At 38.2% G+C, this 26,873-nt stretch overlaps 2 protein-coding genes across 2 annotated transcripts; one reads left to right on the top strand and one right to left on the bottom strand.

Annotated features, from left to right (window-relative positions):
• Positions 1 to 232: 232 nt before the first annotated feature.
• Positions 233 to 18,162, bottom strand: tdp2b (tyrosyl-DNA phosphodiesterase 2b). The gene is made up of 7 exons (XM_039737773.1): positions 17,993 to 18,162; positions 13,818 to 13,924; positions 9,251 to 9,436; positions 6,673 to 6,764; positions 5,381 to 5,499; positions 4,530 to 4,700; positions 233 to 1,800 (listed from the first exon to the last, which is right to left on the bottom strand). The coding sequence occupies exons 1-7, from the start codon at positions 18,116 to 18,118 to the stop codon at positions 1,525 to 1,527; spliced, it is 1,077 nt and encodes a 358-aa protein (XP_039593707.1). The 5' UTR covers positions 18,119 to 18,162; the 3' UTR covers positions 233 to 1,524.
• Positions 18,163 to 18,220: 58 nt separating this feature from the next.
• On the top strand, positions 18,221 to 22,230 carry acot13 (acyl-CoA thioesterase 13). The gene is made up of 3 exons (XM_039737774.1): positions 18,221 to 18,570; positions 21,514 to 21,698; positions 21,971 to 22,230. Exons 1-3 carry the CDS (start codon positions 18,487 to 18,489, stop codon positions 22,119 to 22,121), a joined length of 420 nt encoding a protein of 139 aa, XP_039593708.1. The 5' UTR covers positions 18,221 to 18,486; the 3' UTR covers positions 22,122 to 22,230.
• Positions 22,231 to 26,873: the final 4,643 nt, after the last annotated feature.

The raw sequence follows: 26,873 nt of genomic DNA, 5'->3' as shown, positions 1-26,873 counted from the left end.
TAATGCATATTCTTTTGTGGAATGGGAATTGTTGAATTGTAATCAATTATGGCCACAGTTAGTGTAAGGAATGGCAATGCTCGCACAACACCAGCCCCTTATAGAAACAAGATCACCCACCGACAACACTTTGTCATTCCACTGTGCGAGTCTCTGAACTTTTTCTTAAAGTTCAAATCAGGAAGATGTAGTCAAGGTCGATGAACAGAACACACATACACACAAGTCATTATTTACTATGTTATGTGCCAGTTTTTATTGGTTAAGTAGGTATGTCTGGCACCACATGTGTCAATTGTGGTGTCCAGAGGGTGCTATTCAGCCTAAATCAAATACTGCCTGTGAGGCAAAAAAATAAGTAAATTAATAAATAAATAAATCCCTTACGCAAAAGTTTTATTGGGTCGGTAAGTTAAGTCTTACTGTTACTTCAGTATCAGATTCTACATGCATTCTACGGGTTGTTAGTGTACTACTGCTTGGTGTACACTATTTACGCTGCATCTTGGGTCATGTCGCAGTGTATATATTCATGTACAGTAAACTCTGTATGGTTGATCCATTATACACATTCATGCACTGAAGTGAAGGTCAGCCCTGAAACACCCATTTACATTAAATCAACCTGGATGCTGCAGTCATGAGCAAAGTATATGGTGATGTTTAAAAGTAGTAAAATCATGTTTTTATTATAGCCTTTACACGGTTTGGTGAGATGAGTTTTTTTAATTATTTTTAATTTACCATTTTTATGCGTTTAATTTTTTTTTATTGTGAAATTTATGTACAGCACTTTGGTCAACATTTATTGTGTTTAAATATGCTTTATAATAAAATATTGCTATTCATACTGATTGAAGCTCCCCAATAGTCAGTCAGTAGTCAGCAGTAATTACACAATTTTAAATTCGGAAAGAAGCATAAAGAAGAATAGTCCCTCCCCCCATTCCCCCAAATAGTACCTCCACTAATTCAGGTCCAAGTCTCTGATCTGGGTAACTGTCTGGAATTAGCCGACACTTCTGTAATATAGAACTCTAGGATCAGCACACTTTATGCTTAACTTTTGTGGTTTTTAATTATACATTTGTATGCTTTTGTAATTATACAGTTTCACATTGATCAGATGTCAGTAGCAGACACTTACTGGCCTTAATTCTACATTCAGAGAAACATTTGCTGAAAAATAAATGTACAATATTTTAGTTTAATGTGACAGTTACCCAGTTCTAGACTTGGGTTTCACTTCCAGACTTTCTTCCCACCTATAAAATGATTGCTCTTATTTGCCGTCTCTATCCTTGTCACCCATTCTCTACAAAATGACAACAGTATATTTAGCAGCGTTTCTCAAGATTTCTGCAGCAGATTTTAATAAACACCCACAAAATACTCCATAAAATTTAAAAAACATGGAATGCCTTACATAATATCAAATCATTTCAACTTAAAAATATCCTATAAAAGGCAACGTTAAAAGATTTTATTAATACATTAAAAGAACAATTTTTTGTGAACCGAGTGCTAAATATTAAAGTTACAGATTATTCCCCAGTGATCACTAGGGAATCTGCCACAGTCCAGCTTATCAAGTCCAATTAGGTCCATATCATGTGGTGTCACCTGCATTCCACTCTGAGTTCTTCTAAAAAATATTCGATCAAAGCGTAGCCTGCACTTATACCTGGCCTGTTTATTGCTATTTGTAGTTGTGTCCCACGTGTATCTGCAGTGTTCAGGTTTTCCAACAAACTCCCATGCATCGCATATGTTGTCAGGCAATCCTCCAATTTTTGTAACCTGAGAAGAAACAGGTTTTAAAATCCGTAAGTATGGTTAATAGAAACACACATAGGGCTACGCCAATTTTAAAAATGGTATTTCTTTCTTTACCTTTATAAGAAAGCTATATAAAGGCAGACACTGGCCTAAAAACGAATCCACAACTCAATAGTCAGTTCACAAATTATAAATTCCTGGCTTTCGCATTTCTAATTTTAGTAATGTATGACTATATATATATATATATATATATATATATATATATATATATATATATATATATATATATATATATATATATATATATATATATATATATATATATATATATATATATATATATACATACATACACACACACACACACACACCCCGCAAATGCTATAAATGTAATTACTCCGATCTCCAGGCTGTCAAACAAACCACACACCGTGGTGCAGTGTAAAGGGACTTCATCTCTGACGCTGATGTCCAAGGTTCGATTCCGACAAGGGGTGCAGTGCATTGTGTACACCTGATGAGCCCAAACAAGGGCGAAACACATGTCACCTACTCTGCATTATTTGACAGTAAACTATGTAACATTCTAAGATCCGCTTCCCGAAAGTGAGAGGGTGTGGCGGATGTTTGCCGACTGGTAGGCCAACCACATGTGTAACCTGGTAGGTAACCACCCATACAATCAGATCAGGACTCAGACCACAAATGCTATGAAAGTATATACATGAGCGTCCATTCACCATCTATGTATACCTGCAAACTGGATTGCCTGGACATTTTAATCCTACTAGCTCTAAAAACTATTTTTTTGTATTGCCCTTGTATGCTGCATCATATTTTATCATTTTATATTTTATCTCCTTGTATTTATCTTTTGTATTCTGTGTGGTCCTTGTATGTTGCACCAAAACTATCAAGACAAAATCCTACCGCACATTAGTGTACCTGGCCAATAAAGTGAATTCTGATTCAGATTCTTATATGGTGGAGGGAGAGGCAGTTGGGATGAGATTCTCCTTTTTAAGATTTTTCCCATGTAAATGGTAGGGGTAGCCATTCCCTTTAAATGTACAAGTCCTAGAATATACTCAACATTGCCTTCTAAGATGAGGTGTTGATAAATTACAATATTAAGTATGCAAGAGACTAGGTGACCATACAGCCTGCTTAGTAATATAGATTTCCATCCTGAATGCCTTTTCTTGTTCCAGCTGCGCGTCTACAAAGATCACAGCTAATATTGTTCTGAGATTTTCAAGGCAAGAATGACAGAATTTGAATGATGGTAGTAAAACGCACCGATTATGGTGCCGGAGAGTGGTAATGTGTTGCATTGTGATGAGCACATGCAGGGAATTCCACTGTGTTTTGTAAAAGGTGACAATACGGACCCTATAAACCTATAGTTTAGAGGCAGCTTTGTTTGAATAACAAACTTTTTTCCATTTTTCTCCTATTTTTTCCCCATTTCACTGTCCAGAGTGCATGCAAAGTGTAGCAACTGAAAATCCTAATAAAATTAAATGTACACTGTTCTATCATTATTCTTTACAGCTTACAGATGTTTGCTTGTGTTTTTCCTTTATTATTTCTCACTTCAGAGGCTAAACCATTGCTCCAAAAAATCTAAAGTGTTCCGAATCAGTGGCCACTAGGGTGAGGGTTAATAAAACCAATGTTACATTTTGCAATGTTCAGTTACTGGGAATGTCAGACTTGTTGCCAGTAACTATGTCACATTACACAACTGAAATCACTAGATATGTTGCATTAACTGACTGCTTGTAGACCTTGCAGCATAGTCATGCTCTAAATTTTTCCTGACAGCCAATAGTGAGCTGCCTGATGGAGCTTGTGCTACACGAAGGGTTAACTTGTTTTGAGAGTTCAGCTGCATTCTTTGCCCTTTTTTTAACCTCCATTCTGTTGTGGTACATAAAACACAAGTAACAAGCCATCAGAGTGTTTCTAAGGTGCAAAACATCCACGTTCTTTATTCCTCATCACTGCATGTTCTTTATTCACTCCTCATGCCCCATGCTTCTGGATGAGCATTCATTAGCTGTCAGCTTTCATGCACACAGAGCCTGAACCTACGAGTAAAGACAAAAGCAATGTAGGAGCAAGTGATGGACTAATGAAATGTTAAATGGGCATGTCAGACTAGATGACCGACTTGAGGGGCCCACACCATGGAGACTCCCTGACTCAATAAGATTATGGAATATGAAGCTATGATGGAAAAACTGCTGGAAAACTCCTCAAATGTGACATACCCTTAGGAGCAGATTCTCATTTGAACAAACAAAATAGTTGAAGTGATCTTTAACCTTTTTGATAAGATGATCTTTTTAAAATGTTGAAACATTTTATGGACTGGTGGCCAATCCTATATAGTAGGGGGTGGGCGGTCCGCTCTTAGAGATTCAAGTTGCTCATTTACTGTCAATCATTCACCCTTCCCTGGGGTCCCCCTTGAAGTTTAGAGTCGTTGTCACTTGTTTAATGACGATTTTTCATCTATCTTTACGGGTGTGGGTGGGTGTTCCCCTTTAGAGTTTCTAGCCGCTCATTTATTGTGACACTGATCGTCCTTCCATGGATCCGCAAATTTACATAAAGTGATTTCACGGACCAGAGACACAGATTTATAGCATTCACATAATGGCCTGGCTTGGCCTGTCGTTTGACAGGCAGGCAAAAATTAGGGAAGCAATTAAGCCAATAAGAACTGTATATAGCTTCACCTCTTGATCTCTCAGGTTGGTGTCTCCTCCAAAGATCACTATAGCAGAGTCAGGGATGTCTTTCATTTTCCTAAGGACAGTTTTAAGTTGTTTGATCCTTTCAGCAGAGTGGTCTTTAGTACTTTCCAAATGGGATGTCATCAGATACAGCTCTCTGTCACCAAAGCTGGCCTAGAAAAAACATAAATCCTGTCATGATGCATATATCACATTAGTACAAGGGTTAAAAATAGGACTTTACATTAGACGCTTTGTGCAGACTACAAATAAATTAGCTAAAGAAAGCCAATGTCCACACACTTGAAACAACATTGGTTGGGCATAATTTTCTTTAGGGCTAATGCAAAACAGCTTCCTGGCTTTTTCTGAATACACTCATATACAATATGTAAGCTTTCTCATCAATGACAACCCAAACAAAACGCAATTAATTTTGTGGCAGGAAAGTCAACCATGAAATGGAATGGCGCTTAATGGATGACCAAGTTATCAAAATAAACATGGCTGGTAGATGATTATACATGGCACACCAGCTGCATCCTGAATTGGGAATTTGTTTTGCTATTTATAAAATTTTCACTTTTGATTCTGTATTTATTAAATGAGTGAGAGAAGGAATGGTGGAATCATACTAGGACACATATACATTACAGTATTTAATTGGCAAAAGAATAACTTTCGCAGTGCAGGGACAGCATGGTTTATTACCACTTCAGTCAAAACCTGCATTACAGTGCAACACCAACTTTTCCAACATCAGCAGGAATACAGTAGAAGACAAAAGCATTTTTAATACAATACATTTATGATTACAAAAAGCTGTTACAGTAAATAAAATAATTTTGCCTTACTTTCACAGTAAGCAAATTCCTCAACATCTGTGTAGTTGGAAAATCTATGATTTCTGTATTAATGAGTTTTACACGGGACTTCTTCAACATAATTGCACTAAAATAAAATTCATCATTTCCTACAGAAAAAAATAAACATAAAATTGAAACAGAAAGAGAATATATGCTAAAATCTCAAAGCAAATAAATGATTTCTATACGAATAAATTATACAGTTTGTCAGCAACTTGCCAGTATGTCAAATTAAGATATTTACATGCCTTTTTTCAGAATGTGCTTTCCTTTGTCAACTTGTTACGTCAGAAGAAAAATCTAATCCATAATCCCATAACACAATCACTTTGGCACAGAAAATGGATCGATGGGTATTCTTATGAGCCAGATTTTGCCATTACAGGTTTGCTAGAAGCCAGATTTGAAGGCAGGAATCAACATGCATGAGATATCATCTGACCACAGTGTACTGTATGTCTGCAATCAGACATGCCTGGTAAAGTACAGAGAGGTCAGATACTCTAATGTCGTCAAGTCACACATTTGGAATGTAGGAAAAAACTGAAGAACTAGAGAAAAGCTATCCGAATATGAAGCTTGAATTATCCACAGGTGATCGAGATTTTTGAACTAAAGACAGGACTCTTGACCAATGAATGACAGTGAGAGGCAGATCTTCAATTCAAGATCTTAATCCTGTGTGAATGCATTTTCTTTGTGTGCACTAATATATTTAGTTAACAATATTTTTGGAAAACATTCATGCATTAGGGTATATTACACAAGTAACGGAAGATGATATTGTTTGTTGTTGTCCAGCATAGATCCCCATAGAAACTTATTCTATCAGACATTTAATCAACTGTCTCCATGAAAATACAAAATGAAAAATATTTCTCAGCCATCACTAGTAACATAAAAAAATATATAATTTAGGATGGAGTGTTCCTTTAAAACAGAAAAAAGGAAGTCCTACTTGCCTCAAAGAGAACAATACCAGCATCTTTTTAAACACAGAGTCTGGTTTATTCAACTGCTGTAAAAATTTCATTCTGAATTCATGATTAAGCAGCCACTCTTTTCCAGTCATGAAGCATCCTTCCTTTGATCCAGTACCCCATAATTTGAAACCACTATTTTGTATACTAACTGTTTTAGGATTATTTTTACTCAAATATATCCCATCCAGTTTTCAGTGCACCGTGCCCCTTAAGTAACATTCTCAGATTTACCCTAATCAGAAAAGCCCCCTATTATTACACAATGACCCAAAAAGTGATAAACTAAAACATATTTACCTGCTACTATTGTGTAACTGACTGCTCTTTTCCTCAGATATCCCAAATATGGAGGTATTACTTCTTGTAAAAATACAATGTCTGGTTCATACCTGTAAAAAAAAAAGACATTTTATAAAGATAATTTCTAGTCTCATGATTCAAGTACTAATGAAGGTAATTCTGTTTGATTATGCTTGACAGCAAAAAAATATTCTGCTGGTTTATATATAAACTATAATAATCCTAATGTGAGTAAAATTCCAGGTAAAAACCACTGAAAGATTCAAAAGCTCAAGCATTCCTGAGCCCAAAAGATAACTTAGTAAAGCAAATAACAGTACCTATAAAAATAAATAAATAAAAAACAATACAATTCTGGGGTACTTATTAGGAAATCTGCTTTATGTGACTAGCAGATGCATATGAAACATAGTTAAGAAAAGAAATGCATTGCTATATTGTTAATATAACAGCAAAGTGAGGAGAGGGGATTCCATGTGAAACCTTCCACCAGAGATACTTACAGTACACACAACTACTTCAATCCAGGTTGTAACCCCAATTGTTTCAATATACCTTTCCCATTATTACATTTTATAATATCAGAAAATCTCTGCGACAACAGCATATTGTGTAAACTTCGTATTTGAAAAGTATACATCTTGGAGTCTGATGTGTATTAACTTACAGCTATTTTCCGTGATTTGCACAATACGGTCTATTTATCTTATAGGGGTCTTTGCAAAATATTGTTCAAATCAATAAAAACAAAGCTGTGTAGTATAAAGTACTATAAAATTGCTTTAGAAGACGATTATGTCACACGACACAGTAGTATAACTTTAGTTGGAATTTTGTCAAAAGCAAATTCAGCCACAACAATCCAGTTAAATGAACATCACAACAGCATGCTAAGCTCCAAGTGCACTTTTATATTGACTTTCATGATTACATACATAACATTCTCAAACCTATTTAATCCAAATGTTGGGTCACAAGATGGCCAGAGCCAAACTGACATCATTAGATGCAGGGCAGGAAAATACCCAAAACTGGGCATCAGTACAAAATTTAAAACTTTACCATAGTTTTACTTTGGAAACTATAACATCTATCTCAAATAATGCAGATATATGCAACAACCACATATAATCCAAGCCTGGCAAAAACAAACAATAAATAAATAAGAAAAGTCCTATGCAGGATAGTGTGACTGACAGAGTCCTTTTTATATAGGGGTAGTATGAAAAAACAGGTTAGATATGAACATAATGTGGACAGTAGCTGGTAAACAATTTTAAGAAGCAATTTCAAGTCTTACAATATAGTATTGCGGATCAAATTAAAATTGTTAGATATCTGTAATTTTCGGAATATGAAGCAGCTCTTTCACTGCTGTTCTGCTGATAATGGACAGGGACATAACCTTCAGAGTATGCTGGGGTCAATAGGAGTTACTTTATTTAGGTCCTATTCAGAAGCCATGCGGTCATCACTATACTGACATCTCAATCCTTGAAGGTCATTCTACATGTAGTCTCACAGCAGCTACTGAGGAGCCCAATCATCATGGGGTTTTCAGCTATTTGACATGGCTGTTGTTACATTAGACTATATAGTTATGTTTAAAGAAAAGAAAAAAAAAGGTATAATACAGGGCTGAAACAAAGGTCTTCAGGACATCACGATTTTACAATTGTGAGCGAGGTTCTGTGTCCAAACTAAACTGAATATGAATAAAAAATGGAAAATAAATTATTTGAATAAGTATTCATCTAACTTAAGTCACCTCTAACAAAAAATAGAGAGTCTTCTATGAAATAACACTGATAGTTTGGGCACATGGGCACTGTGATTTTTGCCCAATGCTCTTTACAGAATTTCTAAAATCTACCTGAAGCTGCATCAAGACCATTGCTGTATATCATGAAAACTTAGTTTTGGAGAATGCCCTCTTAGAAAAGAAAATCATGATTAAGTTGTGTGTTTTTTCTACCATATTTTTTTTAATAATTATGCTTACAATGCATTATGAACATTCCTAAACCTTTATTACTTTTTTATACCATTTAGAATAGATATACATTATTAATCCTCATGGAGGGATTCAAAATTTACCTTGTGGACAATTTTCAACAACTTTATGTTCTTCAGATATTACACTATTTCACAATAAAGAATTTATTAGTATTAATCAACAGCAGGAGTTCATCTTGACAAGAAAACAATTTCACTGCACTCAGACCATTTAACTGTCAATTCTACAGAAAACTCACTTCATCACAGCCTATTAAGAGATCTTAGAGTAAAAAAAGAAAATACACTAAAAAGATTCAAATTATTCCATATATTAGACAGTAAATTGTGAAAATGTCTTGATTGGAGGGGTGAACATTGTGAAGTGAATGAGTCTTGGAGCAAAGCATTTCAAATATACTGCTGTGTTATAAAGATACTGATACCATATACAAAAATACACCAACATTTGATCTGAGAAGGAAAAAATCTGGGGGGAAAAAGCAAGTTTGTATTTTATTGTATATGTTAACTGATGAACAGTGAGAAAAAATATATATCAAATAATTGAAATACTTACAGAGCTATGAGAGAACATACACCTCGAGCACGTTCAATGATTTCACACTCATCAAGCCCATCAATATTCCAGGTTAACAGTGAAAAACTGCTGTTATCCTTGTTCCCCAGTTGCTCATTGGTATTTTTTGCATCACCACTGCTACTGCTGGCGCAGTCATTTGGTTCATCTTCAGTCAAATCAATACTGCAAAAAAAGATTAATAACATGCAAATTACTTCACAGCATAGTTGTTCAAAGAAAAATGTTATCAAGTTGGTGCAAATCCTAACAAACCACTAAAAACACAAAAACACCATATTAAACATGACTTAATCTCTTTACTGTTGTAGAGAAAACAAACAAGAAAAGATTCTGAAGAAGAATCTTAAGATGTGGCTACTGTCACTGATGCTAAGGCTTTTGGGAAAATGCAGCAGATAGCCACGCATTACATGAACCTTCATTTTATTTTGCTGATAAATTATACTACCTTGTTAAATATTGCAACTCCACTATTAGGAATGAATATATATATATATATATAATGCAAACAGGAAAGTCTAAAGTTTTGTCACTATTCCAGTAAGACCTGTTCTACTCAACCTCTCTCCAGGATGTCAAACAGAATTAAATAATAAAAAAAAAAAAAGAGATAGCCATCTATTTTGCCTGTAGCTGAATTCAAATAAGTAGAACAAGAAAATTGTTTTTGTCTGTATCTTCCTAAAGTGGAGAATTTTCATGTTTTGGAGAGAAACAGATACATTTTTTTTTAAAAATCAATATCATTAAGGTAACTTAAAAATACAGCGAAGACATAACCCAGTGTAGCAAATGATAATTACTGCTTAGAATAACTGACATATTTATTAGTCACACATCACTGCAAAACCCCATTTTCAACAGCCATTCCTTCGATCGATAGATAGATACTTTATTAATCCCAAGGGGAAATTCACATGGTAATGGTAAACTCCCTTAGCTTATTCTTGATCAATTATGTTTCAATGCTAAACATTGGTCATGAGAGAAAACTTTTCCATCTCTGAAATCTGTTATTCTGTTCAATTTCCAACATTAGTAATGTCTTGGATGGATTGTTAAATCATTGTAATTGTATCTTGGAAAAAAAGGATCAATTTCTATTCAAAACATTAGAATTTGAGTGACTCTAAACTTTTGAATGTTATGTTACTTAACCCATTTAATTTCAAGTGATGGAGGAGGAGGAGGAGGAGGTTAGGAGCACACACTGATACAGCGCATTGCCGCACCCACAATACGACAAACCAACTCAGGATCCAAATAAATACATAATCTCCTGCTTGTCATGAACTTGACATTCCTGAGCACAATAAATCTCAAAAATTACTCAATAAACTCAATGACTCAAAAAACCTGATCATTGATGAAAGGGCAAACGTGGAATCATTATAAATAAAAATATTTATTATACAAAAAATGTTTTGTAACACACACAAGTTCAGAAGAGTGCAAAAAGCATAAGGAGTTGCCTAAAAGGGTAATCCCACAGCAAAACAAAAGTCCTAATACACAATACTACGAACACTCAAAAACACAGAGAAAAGGGGTCAAAAATCTAGAAATCTACAAAAGTGAAAGGTTAATCATAAATCCATGGCAATGGGCAGGTTGCCCTGCCTCCTGGGTAACAACTTGCAAAACACATGGCACGTAGAAAATTTTAAATATATAAACTATATATTATATATACACACACACACACATACATACATATACAAACTAAATGGCTGAAATACAACAATGTTCATGTAGAAAATAAATACATAATGCTGCCAACAACATTTCCTAATCACAGAGACTGGATATAAGTTTTAATGTACAGTGCATTTGGTTTGTAGTTTCTTTGAGTGCCATTTCCCTAATGTTTACTGGTTTACGGGTCAATGCTGTATTTGTAGGCTTACCAGAATAGAATTCTGACATTTTTACTGTATCTTACCAAAGGCTGAAGCAGGACATGTACTGTATATAGGCTGGTTGCAAAGACCCCACACGTTCATTTTGGTTAAACTAGTGCTTGTTAAAAATCCAAATGACACCCATCACTCACCCACTCTCCCATCCCAAGTCCTATACCATACCACCCGGGCCAGCGGTGATAAACTACTACACCATCACACCTAACTAGTGCAACCACTTATAGCAGCGCTACGTAAATTAAGACTATAAAACTCCCGGTGGTCCCTGGTGTGGCCCTGATTGGACATCTGCAAAGAACACAGGGGCTGCTGGGGTGGGCCATTTAAAGAAAATCTGGCTAGACAGAGTTCATCCATCTGTCATGCCTTCAACACCACTGCCTTTGAATTAACATTTGATCCTGGAATACTACCTCTGTAAGATGTATGGAGTGTCTTGTGCCTGCCTGCCATGCTAGTACTGAGCTGCATTGCTTATTGTACTTCAGTGAAAGGAGCTCTCACAACACCCCTCAAAACATCAGGAATACCAGTAGGACTGTTTTTACATTACTTACAGTGAACTGTTCCCTGAATTTTCTCCTTCATTCCACATCAATTCCCACTTCATTGGGACACTGTGTTGGACTGTTTATTGTGGTTGCCATTTTATTATATTTGTGATCACCATCAGGGATCTGGGAAGGGATTGTTTTTGTTTATTGTTTATTTAGTTTTTGTTTAATATATTCATGTTGATTATTGTATAATCCCTTTGTTTCCATGGTGCGAGTTGGACCAAGGCTGGGTTCGTTCTTGAAATTCCTACTTAAAAAAATAAATCACTATCCCTGTGGTATTTTGAATTGTACCGTCTCCACGACCGCTACACACAGTGTCACAACGATTTTGACCAGGGAAGCCACAGAATCCTAGTTTAGGGTGGACTGGCTAGATGCTCCATTAATTAGAAATTTGGACAGCTCTAGATGAATTAAATTATAGAAAGAAGACAGGTAGATCTTCAAAACAGGTAAAGGCTCTTCCATTTGGATGCAAACAGCATCTACAGAGATCAAGGTCTAACGGGTCAAGAAAAAAAATAAATTTGCAGACAATGGGAATTAGCAATGTCAAAGAAAGAAAATGAGAAATTACAAACCAATAAGCCAAAACAGGAGGACAAAAACAGTGCATATGCAAGAAAAAATAAAAAATTGTACTCAATGGCAATTATTCATTTACTAACTACTGACATTTAAACTACATTCCCAACAATCATATCAAGATGGGTGTGTAAACCTAAATGTATTCTGAAATAATGGTACATGATTAAAATGATTAACTAAACATGCCAGCTGTCAATTTAATCACACCTTTGAGCAAACCCATTTGTATTTATCTCCTTATTGTGCTACAATGGCACAGCTTCATTTTAAATGAAAAAGAAACAAATGTTTCACATAAGAGTTCTCTGCTGGTTAGTTGGCTACGCTCAGTTGAAGATGTATGAAAACAAGGCTGACAGATCAGTCTTACTGTGTTTAACCAGTGTCAAAAAAATGTAATTTAAAAAATGTAAAAAAATTTTAAAAATCAGAAATGGAAAAAGGGAAGAAAAGTCTGATTCATTTTTAGACACTGGTGAGAAGAGAAAAACTGCACACCTTCCCTGTTGCGAAGTACTGAGGTTATAAGCAAGGGCTACGGGATATGGATAATGTATCATACAGTGAAATCAACAGAAAAATGAAAATCTTGATCATCATCTTCATCAAATTCTTGATCATCAAACCTGTATGTAATTTTGTTAGTCATTTGTGCAAAATAGTACGGGATTGGCTCCAGCAGAACCCCCTGTGACCCTGTATTAGGATATAGCAGGTTGGACAATGACTGACAATATTTATAAACCTTTAAGAATATTCCTCTACTCTGTATCTTGTTGTAGCACTTGGTGCCACTGCTCCACCGCCATGCTATTCTCTTGCCCCAGGAAAGGGTTCTTTCATCAGATTGGCTGGCAAAGCACAGAGACTATTATAGAAAGATCAGGAGGAGGTGGGCACCTAGCTGGGCTAGACCTCCAGGGCTCTGACCATGTCTGACTTTGTTTTTGATTTTCTGTCTTACAATTGACTGTGGAGGCCCAGGTGCTTATTTTCTTCAGGGATGCTGCTGACTAGAGTTTAGTACAACAAATAATTGACAAATATTGTTGGTTTCCATCCATCCATCCATAATCCAACCCGCTATATCCTAACTACAGGGTCACGGGGGTCTGCTGGAGCCAATCCCAGCCAACACAGGGCGCAAGGCAGGAAACAAACCTTGGGCAGGGCACCAGCCCACTGCAGTTTGTTGGTTTCCTTTCACCTTAACCAGTTTTAACTTTGTTTCCTGTGTATTCTAACAAATCTGTGCCTTTATGCATACTAATTCCCTGCATGTATTTACAAATTTGTAAAATATATTCTTGCTTTTTACCTGACAACTTGTAACAGCATTCTGCACCTAGATTCAGTGAAGAGCTCTATATAAGAATAAACTGAATTGAATTATATGTGGGATATAACCATCACTTTTAACGTTATTTTCATTGTGTGCTCTTTAACTTATTTAATGTAATATCCTGAACTTACCAAGCCACAGTCTCCAGTTCGTTCTTTACACTGTGCTCCTTGCTTGTATTTGGCTCAGCAGAGGGAATAAGCACCACAGAAGACTCAAAAAATGAATGAACTGCTCGCTGCAAAGACAAAACGTCCATAGTTAGACACTGTATTCCACGTTTAAATATAATGTTGACCATACAAATTACTTCAACATAATTACAGAAGACAGTACAAAGAAAAAGCAAACCACCCTACTAAGGACAGGGACAACAGGTCTTAGTCTACAAAATCAGACGTTTTTAAATAACTGCTTTTGAGGAAATCCAGTGAAGGATAATTTCTACATTTTCAATTTCACCTCTGTTGCTGCACACTTTTAAAGTAATGTTTTCAGTATTCAAAATTTTCTTTTTTGCTGATACTTTCATTTTTAAACGTGTGTTTAATTGTGTTGATTCCACACCCCACCACCAAAAAAAGGTACAACTTTCAAAATTCAGGCCTTATAAAACAAGCCAAATGGACGTTGTTCAATTACTTAGATTAGTCGATACTTGAGCGTCTGCATTAGTTATGGGTCTTCTGCTTACCCAACAGTCTGCATATTACTCTGTGCTGTTCTTCACTATGACTTTAAATTTCACAGCTGTGAACCTGAAACACTGTTTGATGAAGATTTTTTTTTTTAAGTAGCCAAAGATTACCATCTCTGTACTAAAATATGTGAAGTAGAAGAATTTGTGGTTGATGGCGTATGTTTATTTCAGAATCAAGTCTGAACTTTTAACCCTAAAGAGCAATACACCTTTGGATAATTATTCTCACCTAGTGTACATTTACCAGGACCAGTCCACTTCGCATGCCACTGTGAATAAATGGACTGCAGAATTCAATTGTGACAAGACCCCTTCTCAAGGCTGACACAAGATTTAGCTTTTTAACATCTCAGACTGAAGAAAATGTCATTGAGTAGCAAATTATAATAATAGAACATAAGAGCAATGGTGCAGGAGATAGCAGACACTATAGGAAAGGTGTATTCAATTCCTGTCCTGAAGGTCCACAGTGGCTGCAGGTTTTTGCTTTAACCAAAATTTCAACTAGAACCCATTTATTTACTACTACATGCAGGTGCCGGTCATAAAATTAGAATATCATGACAAAGTTGATTTATTTCAGTAATTCCATTCAAAAAGTGAAACTTGTATATTAGATTCATTCATTACACACAGCCTGATGTATTTCAAATGTTTATTTATTTTAATTTTGATGATTTTAACAGACAACTAATGAAAGTCCCAAATTCAGTATCTCAGAAAATTAGAATATCAATTAAGACCAATGCAAAAAAAGCATTTTTAGAAATGTTGGCCAACTGAAAGGTATGAACATGAAAAGTATGAGCGGGTACAGCACTCAATATTTAGTTGGCCTGGATCACTGCAGCAATACGGCGTGGCATGGAGTCGATCAGTCTGTGGCACTGCTCAGGTGTTGCTCTGATAGTGGCCTTCAGCTCTTCTGAATTGTTGGGTCTGGCGTATTTCATCTTCCTCTTCACAATACTCCATAGATTTTCTATGGGGTTAATGTCAGGCGAGTTTGCTGGCCAATCAAGAACAGGGATACCATGGTCCTTAAACCAGGTACTGGCAGCTTTGGCACTGTGTGCAGGTGCCAGGTCCTGTTGGAAAATGAAATCTGCATCTCCATAAAGTTCGTCAGCAGCAGGAAGCATGAAGTGCTCTAAAACTTCCTGTTCGACGGCTGCGTTGACCTTGGACCTCAGAAAACACAATGGACCAACACTAGCAGATGACATGACACCACAAACCATCACTGACTGTGGAAACTTTACACTGGACCTCAAGCAACGTGGATTCTGTGCCTCTCCTCTCTTCCTCCAGACTCTGGGACCTTGATTTCCAAAGGAAATGAAAAATTTACTTTCATCAGAGAACATAACTTTGGACCACTCAGCAGCAGTCCAGGCGAGACGCTTCCGACGCTGTCTCTTGTTCACGAGTGGCTCGACACGAGGAATGTGACAGCTGAACCCCATGTTTTGCATATGTCTGTGCCTGGTGGTTCTTAAAGCACTGACTCCAGCTGCAGTCCACTCTTTGTGTATCTCCACCACAGTTTAATGGGTTTTGTTTCACAATCCTCTCCAGGGTGCGGTTATCCCTATTGCTTGTACACTTTTTTCTACCACATCTTGTCCTTCCCTTCGTCTCTCTGTTAATGTGCTTGGACATCTTGTGCTCTGTGAACAGCCAGCCTCTTTAGCAATGACCTTTTGTGTCTTGCCCTCCTTGTGCAAGGTGTCAATGGTCGTCTTTTGGACAACTGTCAAGTCAGCAGTCGTCTTCATGATTGTGTAGCCTACAGAACTCGACTGAGAGACCATTTAAAGGTGTTTTGAGTTAATTAGCTGATTAGAGTGCGGCACCAGGTGTCTTCAATATTGAACCTGTTCACAATATTCAAATTTTCTGAGATACTGAATTTAGGACTTTCATTAGTTGTCAGTTATAATCATCAAAATTAAAAGAAATAAACATTTGAAATACATCAGTCTGTGTGTAATGAATGAATCTAATATACAAGTTTCACTTTTTGAATGGAATTACTGAAATAAATCAACTTTGTCATGATATTCTAATTTTATGGCTGGCACCTGCATGCAATGTCTTTTTGGCTTGGTTTGAGTTAACTGGTTTGTTACAATTCAGAAGCCTTAAACAGCTCCAGTAAGGTTTTTAATTGTTGCCGGTTTTCTTCAACAGCCATCAGTTAATAATGAGGAGCAAATGACAAAAAAAAAACCCAGAACCATCAATCCAGGTAACATGTGTCCATTTAAACCTGTGTGCATGCATCAATGAAGTATTTGTGTCAAAATAAGGTTTTGAAACAAATGAGAGAGAAGGGAAAGACAAAACGGTACAAATCTGTTCCAGACCACAAAATATAATGTTCTCAATAAAAAAAAAAAAATAAAAAAAAATCTACAATCAATCAGATTAAGATTTGTCTTGGAAGAATGAAGGCACCAACAAGCCAATGTCATATCTAGTTTCATTACCTGCTAGGCCTGTCTTCTAATAATAAAACTGGTCCGAGTGAAATGTGCAACCACTACAGACCTCAAGGACTGGAGTCAAGTAACCCTGCTATATTGAGGTTTGCTGTGTGTCTGTTCAATTAATCCTTCATGAACAATTTAACATTACAATAGTTAGTACACTTTGGCTGCCAGAATGTTGACAATAAGGAAGTGTTTCATAACTAGGAATAGTACGGCAACCTGAATACATCACCACACCCTGGTGTCCAAAGTCCCATACCAGTGCCAGCAACATATTGTGCACAATTGTTTTGACTTTGAGGATGTAGTCTCTATTGAATACAGTCCACAAAATGCCCACATAACCAACCAAAATTAACATAACTTTGTTTGGTATTTCCAGCACTTAATGTCAGTCAATCATTGTCCAACCCGCTATATCCTAACACAGGGTCACGGGTAATGTGCTCAGGAAAACTGCTGACACTACACAGGATGAGAAAACATTTCTGCAAAACAGTGGAGTAGACGACATACCACACCCATCCTAATCGTCGGACCGGACTCCATAATAATGGTGTCATGTCAACATAAACAGGTGGTCGTTTAATCAGTTATAAGTAACAAAAGAAAGGTTTGTGAACGTTACAAAAAGTGCAAAATCGTTCACAGGGATTAAGTTTAAAAATAAGGCTCATTTCGATATACTAGTGGGGTTTTTTTCTAATAAGACAGGTTGAAAATTATTTGATTTTCCTTATTATTTTCTGCTGGCGCAAGTGAATACCCTTTCGGTACCTTTTCTGCTGGTATAAAGGCCGATGAAATTTCGTCAGTCATAAACGGCTGACCACTCGCATGCATTGGGAACACTGACTTGGTCTGTGAGGGTTTAAAAATGTATGGACCGATTATCGATTTATTTTTTCATCTAAATGAGTAATGGTTTATACTGCTATTTTTTGTAAAGACGAAACGCGAAGCCAAAGATTAGTCGGACTGCTTACAGTTACACAAACAAAGCAAGATTTCAATTCTTATTTGGGGGCATTAATCTTATCTGAAGATGCTGAAAAAGTTGTTCGTGCGCCATCAAACGTCATACGGAAAAGACTGTCCAAATTAACAATACCTCTAAATTCCAATCGTTTTCTGCAAGGTAGCACTGGGCAACCGCATCGTCGGTGCTGGTGACACTGGCGAACTGAGTGCAAAGACGGCGCCTCTCTTCAATCACCGGACCAGAGAGCTCCTCCATCTCGGCTTGTCTCTGTCTCGGAACTGCGAGCAAAATAAGGCGCGCGCGCGCGTTCCCAGTCTGCAGTAACAGCGTGCGCCGCATGGCCACGCCTGCGTGACGTCATAAGCACGCGACTCTCAACAAACGCCTCTTCTTGGCAACTCAGCGAGCGCTAGTACAACGCTTTTTTGCATTTAAAAAAAAGAAGCTTTTTAAGGAAGCACAATTCTGCCTGCCGGAGGACGGGTTCATTCTCGAATTAACCTCACAATTTCAAACCTGGAAACGGTTTATCGGGGAAAAGTATCTTTACTGGACACGAGCGTCCTTTGCAAAGTGTCACCTTTACTGGAATCCAAGCAAGCCATTCCAACTTGACAGACACGATGGGCTCCATGACTCTGAACTCCCTGAAAAGCATCATACGTGCTATGACTGATAGCCCCGGCTTTGATCGAGTTTTGTCCAAGGTAAAGCACCGTCTGTGCAAAATTACTTTGACCCGGTGGAAATTACCGAGGACGAAAATTATTATACACTAGCCGAAGCCCGCCGTAGCATACGGCGGTGTAAGAATAGGAACAGAAAACGGTGAGAAAGGCTTAGGAAACCACCGTCGCAGTATAACGAAAATAGCAAGGAGCGAAACCATTGCCAATGGTCGAGAGTACCTTCCTGTAGCAGGCTACGGAAAACATAGACCTATATAGATAGACGCCGCATTCACTGTGTTGCCCAGTTGACACAATAAGTCAGCGCGTCCGCCATATTGCGAGTGGCAAAAGTGCTATTTAAACTAATACAGGTAGACGTGGAAACCGGGTTTTCTGATGGAAAAAACAAAATAACGTTTTAAACAGTATCGTTTACATACAACAGATTTTGGCGAATCGTTTACATGCAATTATTTATATCCATTTATACACTAATAATGGCAATTATTTAATAATAATTATTAAATAATTCCTCCCATATAAGTTAACATTTCTCGGACTGCTTTCTTCCATCTCCGAAACATTTCTAGACTTCGTCCTGTTCTTACACAACACAGTACTGAAGTATCGGTTAATGCCCGAGTCACCTCACGTATAGATTACTGTAATGCTATTCTATCTGGCATCCCACAAAAACGTATCCATCGCTTACAACTTCTTCAAAATTCTGCTGCCAGGATAATAACCTGCTGTTCTAAATCCACTGATCATATCACACCTATTCTCTCTCAACTTCACTGGCTCCCTGTTAACTACAGAATACAATACTAAATCCCGCTCTTAACATTTAAAGCTCTCCACATCCTCACTGATGTCCTACAGACTGACACTCGTCTCGCTCATTCTGATCCTCATCTGCAGCTCGACTTTCTGTACCACACATCAAACTCTGTGCTATGGGAGCTCGAGCGTCTCTCATGGTGCTCCTCAACTCAGGAATTCTCTTCTCTCTCATATACATCAGCTCGATTTAATAACACATTTTAAAACTACCCTCAAAAACTTATCCTTTCAAACTGGCATACCAATTGTCAGGCCCGCCGGCAGAAATATTTGGGCCCCAGACAACTGGGTACGTGTGGGCCCCTCTGCCTTCCCCCGGGTCCCCACATGTCATCCATCCATTATCTAACCCGCTGAATCCGAATACAGGGTCACGGGGGTCTGCTGGAGCCAATCCCAGCCAACACAGGGCACAAGGCAGGAAGCAATCCTGGGCAGGGTGCCAACCCACCGCAGTCCCCACATGCCAAAACCTTCAAATACGTATACAAAAAAAATCAAACGTGAAGGGGGCCCCCTTCCATTAGGGCCCCGGACCAGCGGCGGGCCTGCAATTGTGAATTTTGCACTGTTACTGCCAGTAATCTTTGTTTGTTTGCTAATTATTGCTGTTTGATCGAGAGTGAAGGTGGACGCGGATTAGAGATGGCGGGCGGGGCTCTGTCGTTGCATACCCCATGGTCTTAGATTTGGTGGGTGTGGCTCTCTGTCTTGCTTGCCCTTAGTGAATTATATATATACTGTAGATCCTGCGTTTTGCGAGCATTCAAACTGAGAGTCAGGATCGTAGGAGAGTGAGATTGCTCACGGGTTAACACTCCAGAATTAAAAATTCCTAAAAGTATTTGCTCCTGCTTTTGTACAGAAGCTATTTATAAAAGGCTAAATTAACGTAAGCCGAACTAATTCGGCTTGTTCATAAGAAATGTAATAATTTACTTCACGAGGTAGAAGTATACACAAGAAGAGTTGTGTCAAATGTTTGAAATATTAAAAAGCATACAATTTAAATATTTAAAGTCTAAATGTTCTCGATTGTAATCTAAATTTTGTCACTTTTCTTCTTCAGATAGAGCCATAGTAAAGGATCAAAAATATCACATTCGTAATCACTGACCTTGAAGTATTCTAAAAAGATACCCCAGGTGGCTTATGTTTGAAATGTGTCTTGTTAAATTAACCTCCTGAGTGGCTCTTGGGGACCACCCGTGAAGAATCAAATATCAAACATAGGATCATATTTCTGACCAGCGACCTTGAAATAGCATTAAACGACACTCTGTGTGCCTCTATTGACGACCCCCCCCATTTTTTCTAAGTTTTGTACACCCCTCATAACCTAACCTAGTGATGGGAAGTTCGGATCATTTTACTGACTCGGATCTTTGAGTCTCATTCAGCAAAATGAACAAATCATTTTTCGAGTCATTTCGTTCAATTCTCTTTCCGGCTCAGACTGCATACTAGGTTAAGCTTATGGGGCTGTCACGTGATGAACGAACGACTCGAAAAACCCGAAGACTCGAAACAGGTAAATCAGTTCCAATACAGAAACTATAGGAAGTTGCGCAAATGCGCATGCGCGACTGAACGAATCACTCCTACGAGACGATTAGTTCTTCCCGAGTCACATTAAAGATTCGTTCAAAATGAACGAATCGTTCAAGAACGACCCATCACTATAATCTATCAAGGGGTGAGACCCTGGGGTGGTTGACGTGGCATGCACAACTTCAAGTCCTTCTGATCATTTTTTGCTGAAGACACCATCGTAAAGTGTGTAATTTTCTGTTCAAAATATGGTATAAAATAAGTGGTTTTTGGGTGTAGGGGGCCAAAAAAATAGGGGGAAACCCCAAAAAGCCTGATGTCTTGTATAACTAGACATCAAGATGAGTTGAACGGTATATCGTATGTGGACCCCCCCACGTATGATATATCGTTCAACTCATCTTTCTTGCAACAGTGAGTCATTTTTATTCAATTTTCAGTATAAATTCAAGACAATTTTAATCCATGCTTTGTATCATTCAACTTACATTTAAATGTGTGGCTGATCTGAATATTTCTATTCAAATTTCAGTGTAAATTCGAGACGGTTTCAATCCATGCTTCACCTTGTGTTTATACATGCAGGTAAATCTCGTTACCGCGAGCCCTGGGAAGGTAGTCTGTGAAATGAAGGTGGAAGAGGAGCACACAAACCGGGCTGGCACCATGCATGGCGGACTCACAGCCACCCTGGTGGATGTCATCTCAACAGCTGCTTTAATGTATACAGAAAGAGGGGCTCCAGGCGTCAGTGTTGACATGAACATAACGTGAGTTTGCTATTACCTTCTATTTAGATTTTTGTAAAATATAGAATTATGAAGAAACAATCATCTACAGTATTTTCATTATTATCTGCCTCACGTGCTCGTTTTCATGCACTTGTTTGTTTGCATATGCATGTATTAGAATAGATATTTAATGATGCTGCATGACTGACTAAACATTGTAGTTGTTTATGTTTTAAAGGAATAATTTGCTCAAACATTTGCCCTCTCAACGCATACACATTTACTTACACTCACTGATTTTTACTTTCCAGCTATATGAATGCCGCAAAACTTGGTGATGACGTCCTGATTACTGCCCAGGTTCTGAAACAAGGAAAGACATTGGCCTATGCGGTCGTCGATGTGACAAACAAAGCTACAGGGAAGCCGATTGCTCAAGGAAGACACACCAAGTTTCTTTGAAGTTTATTAAACAGCTTCAATTCAGTCCATTTCTCAAACACTGACATACTGTAGCCGTCTGCATTAAAACGGATTCTTTTTACTGAAATAAGAATTTTCTAGAAATGTTTCTGTATCTTCTGCCTCATTATTTCAAAAATATTCTACTGCGTATTTTAGCGTTTACCGATTCACATAGCTGATCGTAGGTTAAAGTGACGGCGCTTCACGCTGGTTAGCTGTGACGCATCAGTGCCTCCAGGAGACGCGGTTCTAATCACAGCCTGGTGCTGGTGTTGTGGAGTTGCTGTGTTCTTCCTGTGTCCGTGTGTGACTTTTCCTCTCACATTTCAAATATGTACCTGTTTGAATAATTAGTGATAGAACCAAATACACCTTGAGTGTACACCGCAATATGGAAAACTGGGATATGAATGCAACATTGGAATACAAAACTCACCCAACTATCATTAAGTGTAAAACGACAGAAATAAATCTTACCGCTTTTCCACAGGCAATCAGATGGAACTAGGCCAGGCACGGATCCTGTATTGTTTGCATTATGTTTTATTTGTCTGTGAAGTTCCTGGAAACATTAAGTGAAATTTCTTGGCACCATTGGGTCCTGGTAAGCATTGGCCTGATCACGAGTAAATGAGGCCAGTGTGTCACTCACAAGTAGGACGGAGCATTTATCACCACCACGGCTTTACTACACTGTACACCATATTTAAACACTTTGAAATACTGTAACACGTTACTGCACCAAACGAAAAAGTACTAGCACTTAACTGCCTTCAGGTAAACAGGACTGGGCAATGCAGTCTATTGAATTTTCAATATGATTTGGTATATCCCTCTATTATAATAAAAAAAAAATGTATTACAAATTATACAGCCAATAATGGATACAAATCCCTGCGTCCAAAAGTATGGCACTTTACACAAAATTTATCTGCAAAACACAGACAAAGAAATTTTCTTGGATTTCTATATGAACCCGAAAGATCACGCTCGCATTTATAATAAACCAGCATGTGATGAATTGTCAGCGATGATGGTTCTGAAAGACGGAGATATCAAAGACCGAGTTGATATTCGTGTATATCCAAAAGCAAAGCACAATTCAAAAGGAGATCTTGATGTGCCATTCGTATTAAAACGTTCACAGTTTCCCGTTAGAATAGCTTTAACTATGACAATTAACAAATCACGGGGACAAACATTCGAAAAAGTCGGTTTATTTATTAGAGAGAAAGAAACGATATTCACTCACTGGCAGTTATACGTTGTGTCGTCACGATGAAAGTCCAAACACGGAATCGAATCACGAAATTCAATGCGATGTTGAAGAAAAGTTCATTCCAAATATTGTTTTTACTGAAGTTTTAAAGTGAAAGTAACACATTTGTAACTGTAATGGGCTAAAATTCAGTATTCTAAAGAAAATGACATTTCTGTGTGTTACCGTGGGCTATAAACCAGTGTTTTCAAGAGAAGGCAGAAATTCTGGAAAATTTTGCTACAGGTTATTGTTGATGGCTATGTACAGGACATAAATACAGTATTTACCTGCCATGCTGAATAGTCAGACTGCTTTGATTTAGAATCTCATCTACACACAATGTGGGGATACAGAACTGCCTGCTTCCTTGAAAATGAACGAGTCCTGGGGACGTTGGTTTCTAATCAAGTACTCAAAGTGAATGTGTTTACACCATTTGTTATGCAGAGGAAATTGGCTTGCACCATTGGTTCACTGATTGCCATGCTGATCTATGCAGAAATTGAAGCATTTATATATTTCTGGGTAAAGGAGAATAAAAAGAACAGAGAAGTATGGTCTGGGACTTGTGACGGCTGCCTGTTTCTTTTATGCTTTTTCACCATGTGGTTGTGGCTGCACCCTGTAGCACCAGTGGCTTGTTCCTGGCCCAGGTTATCCTATGCCTGAGGTCGGTGACATAACAATTCCCATGAAAATAACAATCTCTTTAAATTGTGTATCTGGTTAACCAAACTCAGGGGTGGGTGAGCAGGGGGTAGAGCCCCCTAGTTTAATAAAAATCAATCGGCAAAGGCCTTAATGGTCAGCACTTTTGTTTGATTTTGCAGAACTTCTTCTGAATCTGTCTTCTTCTATAATACGCATAGTAGCTGTCCGTTTGTCTGTCCAGGATTTTAAATCACCTGTAGCTCGCAAACCGTTTGACCAATTGGACCTGACATTTGATACACTTATACTATGTGACGTTTACCATCCGCTTTCGGTGTGATGATTAACCTCCAAGATTATTCCTCTTTTTATTTTATCGTAGAATCAACTCTTGGCAGGCCGTGCGGTGCATGCATACGGGCGCCGTTCTCATCCCTACCACCCTCGCTGTCACTTCCCTTACCTCTTCATATCTTAAATCATTCTTGAGGCAGATTGAAGACTTAAGTACCAGCTTAAATGAAAAATTAAGGAAAACGTACAAAGTAATTGCAACACAAACACTGACTTAATCAGTTTTAACGCGAAAAGATGGCCGATGAAAGAAGAGAAGAAGTGGGCCGCTAGGGTGGAGAGAAGAAGAGCTGCTCAGGAAGGAGCAAGCGCATCAACCTCTGAGCAAACAAATGATAAGCGTACAGAAAATGAGTCTGAAAACTAGGAATGTTCAGGTCAAGTGTATTCACTGCATGCTATCGTGCAGTACGCCATTACTGGTCTATATAGGGTGGGCCAGATCTAATTGTGCAGTTTTCAAAAGTCAATGTAAGTATGTGCGTATGTATGTAGGTTCCAGCATCACTTCCGAACGGCTGGAGCGATTTTCATGCCACTTGGTACACATTTCTCATTGGTCGACTTAAAATACTGTAGGGTGAAATCAACCCTAACCCCCATCTCATTCTTTGATCTTGTATGTGTTATCATCCAGTTGACACTCTGAACGACCACCAGAGGGCGAACTGGAGGCGACTGCCAGCATTGTGTTTGAGCGCCACCACCGTGCCCGCCTGTTGCTTTTGAAATGAAATTGAGTTGGCCGATTCTGAGCGTCAACTGGATAAGATACAGGTGCTGGTCATAAAATTATAAAGTTGATTTATTTCAGTAATTCCATTCAAAAAATGAAACTTGTATATTAGATTCATTCATTACACACAGACTGATGTATTTCAGATGTTTATTTCTTTTAATTTTGATGATTATAACTGACAACTAATGAAAATCCTAAATTCAGTATCTCGGAAAATTAGGATATCAATTAAAACCAATGCAAAAAAAGGATTTTTAGAAATGTTGGCCAACTGAAAGGTATGAACATGAAAAGTATGAGCGGGTACAGCACTCGATATTTAGTTGGCCTGGATTACTGCAGCAATGTGACGTGGCATGGAGTCGATCAGTCTGTGGCACTGCTCAGGTGTTATGAGAGCCCATGTTGCTCTGATAGTGGCCTTCAGCTCTTCTGAATTGTTGGGTCTGGCGTATTGCATCTTCCTCTTCACAATACCCCATAGATTTTCTATGGGGTGAAGGTCAGGCGAGTTTGCTGGCCAATCAAGAACAGGGATACCATGGTCCTTAAACCAGGTACTGGTAGTTTTGGCACTGTGTGCAGGTGCCAGGTCCTGTTGGAAAATGAAATCTGCATCTCCATAAAGTTTGTCAGCAGCAGGAAGCATGAAGTGCTCTAAAACTTCCTGGTAGACGGCTGCGTTGACCTTGGACCTCAGAAAACACAATGGACCAACACCAGCAGATGACATGGCACCCCAAACCATCACTGACTGTGGAAACTTTACACTGGACCTCAAGCAACGTGGATTCTGTGCCTCTCCTCTCTTCCTCCAGACTCTGGGACCTTGATTTCCAAAGGAAATGCAAAATTTACTTTCATCAGAGAACATAACTTTGGACCACTCAGCAGCAGTCCAGGCGAGACGCTTCTGACGCTGTCGCTTGTTCAAGAGTGGCTGACACGAGGAATGCGACAGCTGAACCCCATGTCTTGCATACGCCTGTGCCTGGTGGTCCTTGAAGCACTGACTCCAGCTGCAGTCCACTCTTTGTGTATCTCCCCCACAGTTTTGTTTCACAATCCTCTCCAGGGTACAAGCGGTTATTCCTATTGCTTGTACACTTTTTTCTACCACATCTTGTCCTTCCCTTCGTGTCTCTATTAATGTGCTTGGACACAGAGCTCTGTGGACAGCCAGCCTCTTTAGCGATGACCTTTTGTGTCTTGCCCTCCTTGTGCGAGGTGTCAATGGTCGTCTTTTGGACAACTGTCAAGTCAGCAGTCTTCTTCATGATTATGTAGCCTACAGAACTCGACTGAGAGACCATTTAAAGGTTTCTGCAGGTGTTTTGAGTTAATTAGCTGATTAGAGTGAGTGTGGCACCAGGTGTCTTCAATATTGAACCTGTTCACAATATTCGAATTTTCTGAGATACTGAGTTTGGGACTTTCATTAGTGGTCAGTTATAATCATCAAAATTAAAAGAAATAAACATTTGAAATACATCAGTCTGTGTGTAATGAATGAATCTAATATACAAGTTTCACTTTTTGAATGGAATTACTGAAATAAATCAACTTTATAATTTTATGACCAGCACCTGTATCTTATCCAGTTGACGCTCAGAATCGGCCAACTCAATTTCATTTCAAAAGCAACAGGCGGGCACGGTGGTGGCGCTCAAACACAATGCTGGCAGTCGCCTCCAGTTCACCCTCTGGTGGTCGTTCAGAGTGTCAACGGGATGATAACACATAC

Source organism: Polypterus senegalus, chromosome 16 (assembly GCF_016835505.1).
Source record: "Polypterus senegalus isolate Bchr_013 chromosome 16, ASM1683550v1, whole genome shotgun sequence".
Classification (NCBI taxonomy): Eukaryota; Metazoa; Chordata; class Cladistia; order Polypteriformes; family Polypteridae; genus Polypterus; species Polypterus senegalus.
Note: the sequence above shows the minus strand (reverse complement) of the source record. Positions and strands in the feature narration are given on the sequence as shown.

Excerpts from the sequence above, each read along its gene's own strand:
- tdp2b (XM_039737773.1), bottom strand. The coding sequence starts at position 18,118 with ATGGAGGAGCTCTCTGGTCCGGTGATTGAAGAGAGGCGCCGTCTTTGC. Across the intron at positions 5,500-6,672 it reads CAGTTACACAATAGTAGCAG|GAAATGATGAATTTTATTTT; the intron begins GTAAATATGTTT and ends TTTTTTCTGTAG. Across the intron at positions 4,701-5,380 it reads GGAATTTGCTTACTGTGAAA|GCCAGCTTTGGTGACAGAGA; the intron begins GTAAGGCAAAAT and ends TGTTTTTTCTAG.
- acot13 (XM_039737774.1), top strand. The coding sequence starts at position 18,487 with ATGGGCTCCATGACTCTGAACTCCCTGAAAAGCATCATACGTGCTATG. Across the intron at positions 18,571-21,513 it reads TTGATCGAGTTTTGTCCAAG|GTAAATCTCGTTACCGCGAG; the intron begins GTAAAGCACCGT and ends TTATACATGCAG. Across the intron at positions 21,699-21,970 it reads AGTGTTGACATGAACATAAC|CTATATGAATGCCGCAAAAC; the intron begins GTGAGTTTGCTA and ends TTTACTTTCCAG.